The sequence below is a fragment of the Lagopus muta genome, chromosome 2, assembly GCF_023343835.1.
Source record: "Lagopus muta isolate bLagMut1 chromosome 2, bLagMut1 primary, whole genome shotgun sequence".
Lineage (NCBI taxonomy): Eukaryota > Metazoa > Chordata > Aves > Galliformes > Phasianidae > Lagopus > Lagopus muta.
The window spans coordinates 1,535,875-1,548,813 of record NC_064434.1 but is presented as its reverse complement, the minus strand read 5'-3'; the positions used below and the strand labels follow the sequence as shown (position 1 = coordinate 1,548,813).

General features: G+C 45.2%; 1 protein-coding gene across 2 annotated transcripts in view; it reads left to right on the top strand.

The window, feature by feature from the left end:
* Window positions 1–12,939, top strand: part of RUNX2 (RUNX family transcription factor 2) — a 151,327-nt gene that overhangs the window by 125,450 nt on the left and 12,938 nt on the right. For both annotated transcript variants that reach the window (XM_048935348.1, XM_048935347.1), the window contains one exon: window positions 2,447–2,608. In XM_048935348.1, the coding sequence (XP_048791305.1) occupies window positions 2,447–2,608 (162 nt within the window). The remainder of the gene's footprint in view (window positions 1–2,446; window positions 2,609–12,939) is intronic.

Below are 12,939 nucleotides of genomic sequence, written 5' to 3'. Positions count from 1 at the left end.
GAGAGCATCTGAAATGCTCTGGCGTCAGCAGATGGTCCATCCAGCCCCATATTCTGCCTCTGACATTGTCACAAGAAGTACTGTTTTAAAGGCTTTGTGAGCCCATTCATTTTTGCTGTTAGAGTCAAAGAACTATAGGATCACTCAGGTTGGAAAAGACCTTAAGATCATCGAGTCCAACCACAACCTAACCATACTATCCTAACTAATAACCCTCCTCTAAATCATGTCCCTGAGCATGTCCCTGATCCTTCTTGTGTTTGCAGAGGCATTTGCACTTGTTGAATTAAGCCAAACCTAGCGTGAGTGTTCAGAGTGGGAGGATAAAAGAGTCATCAGAATCTCTTCATGCCATGATGGCTACACCAAAGAAGTAGCATAAGCCTCCACATGGCAGCTCCTTTCCTGAGGTTTTCACCATCTTAAACCAAATTCCTGCAAAAACATCCTCTGCTGTGATTTTTCTCAATCTTTACCTGCTCTACAGTTTCCTTCCAGTGGTGGGGCTGACTTGAAAGCACAACTTTAAGGGACCCTGTTTTGGATTCAGAAACACGGGTTGAAAAGCTCTTGGAGTTTGAAGGAGCGTAGGTTTGAGATTGTGCTCCTGACACATCATTAATTTTAAGATTGTTTTCCCAGCAAGCGCAGGCTTTCCGTTCCCAGTTGAAGATCATTTACCATTGACTGAATGGTGAATTATAGTAGTGGAATGAGGCAGAGAAATATGTCGATATCAGATATAACAACGAGCAGTCAGTCAAATTTGAACCTGCGCCAATCTATACAACTCTAGCCCTGAAATTGTTAAAACAAAGAAGTTCATTACATTTAATGATCAAGTGTCCTTCGGATTTCTGAGGAGTTTATGTTAACCATTTATATTACTCAGCTCTAATATAAATGGCAAACTCGGGGAAAATCCTCTTAAAATTAAATTGGAACTTTTTTTTTTTTTTTTTTTTTTTTTTAATCTATATAGTTATTTTGCTTCAAGGAAGTATCTGCTTTCCAGACATCTCTTCAAACAAATCATGTCTGAAAGAAAAAATAAACAGGGCATAGCTAAAACTACAAGCTTTTGCTGTGTGGAAGAGTAGGGAAAGGAGTTTAAAAAAGAGGAAAAAAAAGGTTGAATTTCCTGAAAAAGTGCCTTTGCTTATGCCATGTGGCTGTCACGTTCCTGTCTGCAAAGCAGTGCTGTAGGACAGTGCTCTGATGAAGCAGGTTCTCCAAACTGAGTGGACCTGGTATGCTTCACTGAAGGTACCAGGGAGAATTTGGATGGTTTCTGTGGACCAGTTTGGAGACAGTTATCAGTCTATCAGGCAGTGCCCAGAAAAACGTTGGGGGTTGAAAGTGCTTGGTTTTTATCAGCATAAAGAAACAAAAATAATAATTGACTGTTGAAGATTTTGTTTGTGTCTTTATCACCACACACTAAGTGAAAACAAATGGTTTCTGAATCACAGCATAGCTGAGTAAAAGTAGCCCTTCCTCTTCCTCACTCGGTGCAGCCCACCAGACCTTCAGCAAAAAATAAACAGTATTTATCCTTAAAATAATTTCCTTCATTGTGAGCTCTAATGAGTACACGTGAATGCATCATTAGCTTCTGCTAGTTGTACCAATCCATCTGGCTTCATGTTGTTCTAATTGAGGTGACGGTAGGTAACTGGGCCAGCCTCCAAATGTGACATTTTTAGACAGATGCTAATAAGATTAATGACGTTTTCCTTCTTGGAGAGCATTTTCAGCACTAAAACCACTTTTTTGTCATGTTTGAACTGGATAACAACTTGACAGGCATGCCAAGTGCTGACTGTAGAGTCTCCTTGCCTTTTACATGCACTTCCCGAGCTCAGCTGCAGCATGCCCCCATGTCTCTCATTTACTGTCATCTTTTTTGTCCACATCCTCAAGGACTGGCGAGTCCCAGTGTAACACTGTCAGAGCTGGGTGAGAGACATCAGGAGTTTACAGAACAGCTGCTGAATCTTCAGCTCTGCTCGCTGCCCCATTCATTTCCCCCAGATATTTAGAAGGAAGTTTTTCCCCCAGAGGGTGGTGAGGCACTGGCACAGGTTGCCCAAGGAGGCTGTGGATGCCCCATCCCTGCAGGCATTCAAGGCCAGGCTGGATGTGGCTCTGGGCAGCCTGGGCTGCTGGTTGGCGACCTGCACACAGCAGGGGGTTGGAGCTGGAGGAGCGCTGTGGGCCTTTGCAACCCAGGCCATGCTGGGATTCTGTGATTGTTGCCAGGAGGGAAACTCACATAGCAAGGCTTAAACACATTGAGTCTGGAGGAGCAAGTTGTGCTTCGTTGTGTTGTCCTTCCTTGTGACGCTGATGTGTGTATGTTCAGTAGCCCCGTCTCTTTCAGTTAGACTGTCGGTGCCTTACAATTTCTCTTCCTTACCTTTTGATTTCTTTTTCTTTTTTCCAGACCCCAGGCAGGCGCAGTCGTCCCCGCCGTGGTCCTATGATCAGTCGTACCCGTCCTACTTGAGCCAGATGACTTCGCCGTCCATTCACTCCACAACTCCCCTGTCCTCCACCCGAGGCACAGGACTTCCAGCCATCACCGACGTGCCCCGACGCCTCTCAGGTAGTGTCCATGTTTCTCCTAAAACAATTACGCTGACAGGTACAGAGGCCGCCTGAATGGCTGCAGACAAACCCTACTAAGAACAGCAAAGCTTGGTCGGTGATAACAGAGCTTCTGCATGGCGGGTGGGGGTCAGAAAGAGCTGCTGCGGGCAGAGCATGAACGGTTTCAATGTCAATAGGTCCATTTCAGATCAGAATATTTTTTTTTACTGTGAAGCTGGTTCTGTGATCAAATTCTCTCTCTTCCGCTCCCTGCCCCCCCCAGGAGGATGTTTGCTTACATGTTTTAACATCACTGTGATATTCTTTATATTTTGGTCTTTTCATTTTGCATTGTGTGTGATGTTAGATAGATGCCTTTTATTTCTTCATTAGTGAGGGTGAAGGTTCATGCTCCCTCATTTTAATCCAGAAGCACAAGAAAGCGTGTTTCTTCCTTAGTTAATGAGTACTTCAGATGCTTATCAGAAACTAGCTGAGTCAGTTTAGGGTAAAGATTGGACAAATTGTGCTTTGGAAGGATGCAGGAGAGAAGAAACTTGTTTAGGAACACAAACAAGAGAGCAGCTAAAAACTGAGACTTTTTTTTATCAAACAAATGTACATTTACATACTGTGCAATTCACCTGTATGGTCTCAGCGATAAAACCATCTGCGTGGAGTAATCTGATTGCCCCAAAATAAGATAGAGCCTGTAATGGCACACAGTCACCATGTGTATCTTGCCAAGAATGAGGAACCTTAGGCGAGGGTGGCTCAGCATAAAAGCTCCAACCTTGCAAGTGTGGAAATACGAGCAGCATATGCCAAAAAGCACGTGTAACGTGAAGTCTTTATGATTCATTAATGAAAACTAAAGAATCAGCCTTATGACATTACTACTTTTTTGCATGTTTGCAAGATACTATTACAGTCTTGGATGCTGCTGCCATACACCTGTTTGACTTGCAGCCAGGTGAATTTCTTGCTGTCGTGTTTCCCCATCCACTACGCTCGTAGCACTGGTAATGCTGAGCACTGCACTGCACTGCATCCCTGACAAGCTGAACTCCAGCCAGCAGGCGTGTAGGATTTGATTAGCTTTGACTCCTCAATTTCTTTCATCTCAGAAGAGGGAAGCTTTGTTTCTCAAACAAACAGCTGCAAAGCCCTCTGCGGTCCCTTGCGTGCTCTGCATCTTCGGAGATGCCAACCGCCTCCGTGTGGGCCGAGGGGTGCAAGGTAGTGGAGCAGGTTCCCGTGGGCTCCCTGTGCAATGCGCTGACTTGGTGCAAAAAACTAGATTGGCTTGATGCTGAGAAAATGCTTTGTTTGGCCCGAAACAGGTTCCCTTTGGAGTCTCCTGATGGTCTGTGTTGTTGAATTGGTTATTTTTGCAATTGTGCCCTCAGCAACACCTCCGGGAGAGGCTCGGCTGGGAGCACAGCGGCTGCACCGCGCACCTGCCCTGCAGCCCTTGCTTGTCTGGGTGCATTCAGACGTGAGCGCCTGGCATGTGGGCGCAAGCAGGATGACTGAAGGCCTGCCTGTGTACATTATGTGGCCGTGTGCTGAACTTTTCCCTTGCGCTCCGCAGTTGGTTGCCATCGCTCTTCTTGCTCTTTGTCTTCTGAGGGCTCAACCAGCATCTACGCAGTGCTCCCACCCTGTCCCAGCACAGGGATCTTGCTGCCGGGTAGATTTAGAATTGAGAAAGGTGGGCTTTCATCTTCCGTGTAAGTGCTAGAGGTTGTCTGCAGTGTTTGCTGATGTTCAGAATCACAGAGCGACATTGCTGGGTGGAGGAGAGCTGACTCCCAAACAGTAAGGAAATATGTTGCAGCCCCTACTGGGAATGCTACTCCAGAATTTCTGCCTCACACAGGAAGGCAGAATCTGGCCCCTTTTGTGTTTAAAGCAGAAAGAAAATACAGATTTAAAGCTTTCTATTACAGCAGCGGATTTATCTTTTGCACTCTGAGAGGAACAAACCGCCGCTCAGTTACTTGACACATCTTTCAGAAAGAGCTGAGCTTTGAAGAGGAAAAATGACGACTAAGAAACTCTTAAAAATATTAGAAAATGTCAGGCATCTCCAGCACATAAGGGAGAAATTAGCATTTTACAAGGCCTTGAATAAAAACAAACTCTGCTTCCCAATATGGTGGCAGAAACCTGATTATCAGGGCTGTTAAAAATATACAAGGTAATTTTAATGAATGCCATATTTACTGCCTGGTTCTTAACATCATGCGGGAGGAAAAATGGGTGAAACTTCCCCCTCAGGCTTCGAATGTCGCACCTTATAGGCACGAGGCTGACTACCTGCCACAGCTTCACATCACTCAGCCTTTCTACAAACCTCTGTGGCTTTGACTAGACCTCTGCTTGGGCTGCTCTCACTCACGTGTTGCAAGCTTACCATTTAAAAAGCAAAGGTATCTTTCAATGCAGTGACGGCATGGTCAGCGGCAGCCCACAGGAGCTGTTTTTGATGATACTCCTAAGGCTGGAAATGCATCCAGTTCCTGACCAAAATGCTCACACTCCTCCCCATCGTGGAGCAGTACAGCTCTTGGTGCCGAGGACACCAGTGCTTGGACCAGAGTTCAGGCTGAGCATCAGAAGAGCTGGGGAGCTGTAGGAAAGGGTGGGGTGAGGGATTGTCAGAGCAGCACAAGCATTTCTCCATCTCATGGAAGAGGGGAAAAGGGCAGCAAGCTGATTCCTTGAGTTACTCAGACAGGCTGGTGTAATGTGGCTGAACTGGTCGTGCCAGTGTCTAGACGCATACTTGATTGCTTTGCAGAGCTGAAATGTCTGCCTGCACGCTGCAGACACGTGCAGATGAGCACCCATGACAATGTAGGTGTCAGACTTCAAATATTCATCTTTTGTTCTCCAAATGGGGACCAGTACTTCATCTGCAGTGTCCAACAATTAATCAGTGATAGTTTGCTCGTAATACACAACAGCAATAGCTGAAAAGTAAAAAAGAGCCCACCCAAAGACTGGCTGGAAAAAACGTGCAGCTTGTGGACTAATGATCTCTCTGGTGCATATGTCTGTGTTCATATCAAGAATAAATAAAAAAATAAGCTCATGAGGCCATACAATTGACTTACCTTATTGCACCGATTCAATCATAACAAGAGCATGTTTCCCTATATTTTATTAAACTACCTGTCTGCTTCGACTTCCCTGAAAGGCAGTGAAAGTTGGTGGCCCAGCAGATTAATATTCTTAATTAAGTAATATTGTAGTGGAAACCATGGGAATATATGAACATGGACATTCTAGAGAGAGTTTTGCCTGAGGGATATGGTCTGATTGCATGATTCATAGTGAAGGCACTCAGTCTTTGTAACCAAACTGCATGTGGGATGGGGAACGTAAGTGTCTATTATGTAATTAATATATATGATTCATATAAATACACATCAGAGTCATTTTACGTAAAGCTTCAGGTCTGATCCAACAAGTCCTTGGCACATACAACGTTCAGAGCAAGGAGTACGGGCTGGGTTGTTCTTGGAGTCAAAAAAGGTTGCTCCAAAGTAGCAGGAGGCCTGATTTTCCTCTGGATTTAGATGTCCACGGGGTAGTCATTTGTATCCGAGAGAGTCACCTGGAGCTGACTTCCAAATCAGTGGGGACAAAACAGCATTTGGAAGACTCAGTTGAGTTGACCAGCCTGTGGATGTGCTGTGATCCCTGGCAGTGCTTTGGTGAGCCTGCTTCTGTCCATGGGTTCTACAACGCGTATGCTTGAACAGTTCAGGTACAGGCATGTCTAATCAGATAGTCTGTATTTGGTGGGGCAGATCCCAAAGAGATGATTAAATGGTTCAATAAACATACTCATATCGCAGCCTCATTACACTTCAGACCTGGTTTAAGCCAGCCAGGATCTGCCTCACCCGTACCTCTATCCACTCTATCCACTCTTGGGGCTTGAGCTTAAATCTTTGTGTTGAAAATATTCTTGAGAAGGAAGACAGGGAGACTTCTACACAGTTCCTGGATCTGCTTGCACTTCTGCCTAAATGCTTTGCTTTGTGCTTCACCTTTGAAAGACAGTTAAGGGTCAAATGCAAAAGCTGCTGGAAGACTTGCCCAGTAACATTAATACTGGCTGTGAAAGAGCCTATTCTATGCAACAGTGGTTGGCAAATGCCTATCTGGCAAAAGAAAGAAAAGTAGAGGTGATGCTAAATAGCAGTACAAATCACCAGACCTGCCTTTTCCAGCCACAGGCTGGTCCTCCTCACAGATATTTGTGTATATGGGACACGTTGCTGCAAATGGCACAAGCCAGGGATGCTGGCTTGGTGTCCCCATGCCCTCCCCAAACACTGGAGTCCCTGCAGTGAGCAGGGTGAACTCTGCTATCTTTGCACTTACTGTGCCGTTGAATAAAGATGTGAGGTATATAATAATAAATGAGATAAATGAGGGACACCCTGGTCTGAGCCTGAAAAAGTCCACAGACCCAGTGCTCTGAGCTGAACCAGCTGTAAGGGAATCTCCATACCAAGAAATAAAACAGGGACAAGGCTGGGGCTGCTTTGGGGCTTGGCCAGTGTGCTGCCAGCAGGTCCCAGCCATGGCTTGGGAATGAGCACAGTCCTGAAGCCACTCCTAACAGGTAGCACCCCAGTTGTGGAGGCTAGAAGGGTTTAATATTGCAGCTGTGACCATACGGGGCAGAGAGACCGAGAACAGACCAAACCCTGGGCTGTCTGCTAGCTTTGGTGCTGCCAAACATTCCCATCAATTCGTCTCGCCCAGTAGATATCACGGCATCAGTTTGGAGTATCCCAGACCTTAATCAGATACTGAATTTAAGAGACTTTGCAGTTCTTCCAACTTGCTGAGGGTTGGCAAGGATATATCCAACTCTGCACATTCTGCCTGCGCTTTAATCAGTGACAGTACCGCTCTTTTACACAGTTTAATTTTCATTCTTGTAAGCCTACATATCTTAAACCTAAATAGAACACATCTTGGGGAAGCTGCTATGGCTGAACCTTTGGGTTGAGTGTTGTACTTTAATAAGGAAGTGGCTCACATTGATGTGCTGGTTTTCCTTGAGGTCCTCTGCTGCTTGTCGTCTTAGGTTTCTAAGCCTGCCTTGCAATTGCCTTGGATTTTGTTCAATGTCTTGTGCACACATTGCACACACAAACTTTAAAATAAGGATTTCCCCCCTCTCCTTTTTTTCTTTTGGATTTGATCTTTGAAAGATATTACTTGGAAGAAAGTAATCTGTCTTCCTCGTGGGAGCTCAGCTTCACAACCACTAACTGAATAAAACCTGTGGTTCTGTGAAGTAGCTGCTCCTGAATCCCTTAATTCCTGCTAACTTCGTTGGATGTACTCAGCGCATTTCAGGCCGGTGTTCTTAACAAGAGAAGATATTAGAACCGTCCTTACAATGCAGTTTTCTTCCTCTTCAGATGCACTGAGGAGCAGAGAGGTAGTTAATATAGTTAATACCACAGCCATTGCCAGCAAGGCACTTGTGTTAGCAGTGCCTGAACTGAGCGGGCAGTTCACGCTTCAGCAATATTGTCTCAGGTTCTTGGCAAACCCAAGAAGCCAGCTCCATTTCTGGTGCACTCATCCACTCTTCTGTTTTTCTTGGTGACTAGAAGAATTTTCACTCTGTCTTCTTTTCTTTTTTAATGGAAGCTGAGAGACTCAAAGTTGTTTCTGTCTCCGTTCCTCCTAATTTTCAATGCGAGTTACAGCAAAGTAGAGAGCTTGGGAGAGCTTGGGAGGTTCTGTTCTCTTCAAAACAGCTCCCTCATTTTGCTCCCCCACCTCAACACATCTCCTCCGTTCCTCTCTTTTTTTTCCTCCCCATGTTCAGTGGCACTATTTATTCCATTTACCACAGGTTTTCCATTTTTAGTCTCCTGCCCGCTCGGTGCCTCCTGGGAATCTCAGCACCTTGGCACTTGTGTGTGGGGTTTCGGTCGCGCCGTCTCTCCTGGGTACAGTCCCTCATTGGAGCAGTTGTCCAGAAGATACGTTGCACGATCCCCGCCTCAGGGATGAGGGCCAAATTCCTCTGGTGTGGGTGGCCTCAAATTAGGCACCTCTACCCGTATTTAGGTGGCAAAACAAGCGGGCTGATTTTCAGACAGCCGAATGTTATAATGGGCGTCTTTAAGCCCTTTTCGTTTGCTCGAGTCTGCTGTCAGGAGAGGAAATAAACAGGAAAAATGAAAGCAGAGGGAAAGAGTTTTGTTCCCGAAATAAGGGATTTAAAAAATACCAAAGAGAAACAAGTGGAATGTTTTTAAACAGAATGAATTTGTTGCTGATACAGGCAGGAAATAGCACACTCGAATGTATGTGGATGTATAGATATATTTTTATCTGAGCCTTTTTTTTGCAATGTGTTTTATATTTAGGATACATATCAAGATTTGCATCTGTTTCCAGAACTTGCTGCTAACAGTTAGTAATGATGCCAAAACATACTTCGGTTCCAGCTTGAGACCAAATGATATTCAGGGCTTTTTTTTATTACTAATTTAGGGTCTGATATTAATTAAGGAAATTTTCCATAAGTGCCAGGCCTTTTCTGAAGAACTCATTAAAATTATATTAACTTAAACCGGAATCGCAGTCTGAGCATGTTTTGTAATGATTATTCTTACTGACTCTGCTGGGTTTTGTAAACAGAATGCTAATTGTTAATGGAGCAATCAGGCGCTTGATTCCAGACTTTCAAAGGGCCAGATCCTGACTCATTACCTATGTGGGCTCTCCTGGTAAGGTCAATGAACGCCCAGCAGAAGGCTGTGAGGTTGAGCTCTCTGCTCCATCGCTATGCAAAGGCATTTGATGTTTCCTTCATTCTCACAGTGGAATCGCTGCTGGTTTCTGACCTGGGGGGATGTGTGGGTTTTCTGACTCCGTGTGCACCTATGTAGTATCTCTCCCACCTCTATTCATAAGCACCGTATTTAAAGAATTACTGAGGCCATGCTGAACATCTCTTGTCCTTCCCATCTCCGAGGACCATCTCCATCCACTGCAGTTAGAAGCAAATTGACTGTTAATATTTTCTTCCTCTAAGGCACCCACAGCCCCTAGGCCCCGTCCTACAAAGCAAAAGGATGCTGCATGTGGGTCGCTCACGCAGTGGGATTTCATGGGATGGGGCCAATGGGGGTGACCGATGCCATTCCGTGCGTGCATGCAGAGAGGAAATCCGACTCCAGACGTGAAATTCTGTTACATGTGGGAAATCAGATAGGATGATGAGGATCACTTCTTTTGCCCTTAATTCTCTGTGGCCTTGAGTCTTTGTTGCACTGAATTTTGTTCAATTAATTGCACAAGTGGAGTTTTTGAAATGGTTCCATGAAATGCGGGTGGAGAAGAATTTGGTCCCTCTGTCTGTGACTGTGGTGGGTACAGGAGAGGCAGGAACAGTGCAGCTTCTTAAAAGCCCCATTTTTGCAAAACTGACACTAAAATGCTCAATGAAAGAAGTGAAGGTGGCTGATGGTAGGCATCGCTGTAGCTGCCTCGTCCTTGGTTAACTCGTGTCGTGCCAGATTGGTTGTGAGATTAAAAAGAGCATTCATACTGGTGATACTGGGCTGTACTGGTGACAAGGAGAAGGTGAGACGTTCAGGCTGTTCTAAAAAGCGTGGGCAGTGCCGAAGAGGAAGATGAATGAGATAAATGGAAGGTGCATGCCTTCACGTGGCTCATACAGGATGTTATTAAGGGAGAAGGAACTATTCCATATGCATAAAGGCAGGGTATTTGGGGACGCTAATCTGCAAATCTCTTCATCTTTGCTTTCAGACTGATTCAAAAAGAGAGAGGGAAGGGATCAAAGCAGGTGATGGCTGGGACAGGCTCTCTCTGTGTGGGCAGTAGAGGGTCCCAGCAAGCACCAGTGGCTCAAAGCAGGCACCCACATGTGCCCAGCGAGCAACTTATGGCCCCATCGTGATGCTGAGGGCGATGGATGTGGTGCTTCAGCATCGCAGGAGGGCTGCACACAGCTGTGTCCTCTTGGCAAGCTTTTGGGGACAGCAAGTATACTTAACAACGGTGATGCATAAAGTTCAAGATAAACTGTTTTGCTATAAGGAGTTTTGCACAGAAGTATAGATTCATGGGTTATTAATGCAGCAAAGCCTGTGTGATCCTCTGGTTTGAGCCTAGCTGTAAGATTTCCTCAAATTAGCTCTAATTTGAACCGAGAGTTACCTTTTGGGGAAAAAAAAAAAGAGAAAAAACACCCAACAAAAACGAACAACAAAACACAAGAAACAACAAAACCTCGGTTGGTCTTCATTTAAAAATTTACAGGGAAGCAAAATCCACCGCAACCTTTGGTTGCAGACATTAATTAAGCTCACTTTGGAAATGTGGGTCTCATTACTAGTCTGAATTTGTCTAACTTCAGTTTCCACTCATTTGAACTTGCTGCAACTTCATCTGACGGCCTGCAGCACTGGCTTTCAGCTCTGTGCCTCAGGCTCTGCTGTGGCAGCGATGGATGCAGGGAGGAGCTGGATGAGCGTGGGCTTTCTGCCGTGGTCTTGGGGATGTTGGGTGTTGGTGGGGGCAGAGCTGATGGAGTTGTGAGGAGGCTGGTGGGGCACGGCGCAAAAGCATTCTGGTGATTTGGGTTTGCCGTAGGTTCACTACAATATATCTATTAGGGGAAGTTCCCTTCTCCGATCAGCCCAACCTGTCATGCACTATCTGCTACAGAAGAGCTGGTTTTGCCTATTCCATGGGCAGTTTTGAAAGAAAAGAGTGGAAAGTGTGTCAAAACCCTTGGATTACTGCAACCAAAGCTCCTGTTGAACAGAGAAGCTTAGTTCTGGTGAAATGAGCTGCTGTGCTCATTATTCGACTTTTGTGGTGGTGGTTTAGAGAAGGAGAGCTGGTGTGCTGCTTCCTCAGCCCTACTAGAGCACATCACCTCCAAGCCAACTAGCAGTCTTTTTCCCAAAGGAACATCAGGTTTGTCTAGAGATGGGAACTGGAAGATGGTATGCCTGATTTAGGAGGGGTACCCACAAAGCCCCTCTCATTTAGGTAGCATGAAGAGAGCCTACCTGTAAGAGAGCTCAGAGTCGCTGGTGATGCTACATGCATGGCTTGCACTCATTATTTCTAATGGTCAGGAGGGCTGTTGCTGTCTGAACTATAGATGTCCAAGCAGTTTTATGGTCTTTTTATTTAAATAAGCACATTATTTCATACATTAACTTATAGTCTAGAACTGGCAGAACATTATGAAGCGAATGGTATGTCTACATGTTTTCAGTTTGTGTTACTGCACTGAGCAACAGCGCTTGGAAGGCAGCACAGGTGTAGGACAAAGTATGAACTGCTTTGTTTTTAGATGTTAAATGCCTGTATTTAATTCCATGCTGAAATTGCTCCGTGTATTGTTGAAGGCTGTATGTGGGGCTAAAGGGGGATTCCAGGATCTGGAACTCAGCCTCCCTGTTATTCCCATTGGCAAGGTCTTGCTCAAGGTTTTGATATCACATGCCATAGTTCGGCTACTTCCCGTGCTGTGCTGCAGTGATGGAGGTAATGGGCCTTTGCTGGAATCTTTGCTGCCCATTGTACAACAGAATATAAGGCGGAATTGAGGAACCACAAGTTGAGCCAGCAGTGGCTGCTCTGCGTTCTGCTTCACTTGAAATGAACTTGAGCAAGCTTCCGTCAGAAGGGAATACAAGGGTGTGGTTTGAAGGAAGATAACGAAATAACTCTTCAGGGACAGCATGAAAATAATCCCAAAGTTGTTCATTGCAGCCTGCAGTGAGAGGTGAGTGGCGTTGGTCAGCGTTGTCATTGGGAAAGCAGACCAGCCCCATCAGCCTCAACCTGTGTTGGGTGGTCATAAGTGGTTGCTTAGACTGTGTAGAACGCAAAGCCAGAACATATGCATCCCCTAGTTGCATGGGGTTCCAAAGCTGGAGGTTTATATCTGGATCTATCACTGCTGATAGATCTCTGTGAATCTTTTGATACTTCGGTAGGTGGGAATAATCCCAAAGCAGGTCCTAGATGAACTATGCCATCTCCTGTGGGTCTGTAGTGTCCCTGTTGCCTGGTATAGACCTTGTGAGGTTATGTGATCTGTGCCCCTCTATGGAAAAAAAAGGGATCAAACATCTGTTGGCTATTGCTGTGAAGTGTAGCCAGCTAGTTTTGTGTATTGCAGCCACTCAAAACAAAAATAAAACCCTGTCCCAAAGAAGGAAAAATCCCAGCCAGAAAACGTCATTAAGGTTGAAATAGATAACTTTGATACAATTAGAAATTACACTTAAAAACAGAGGAAGT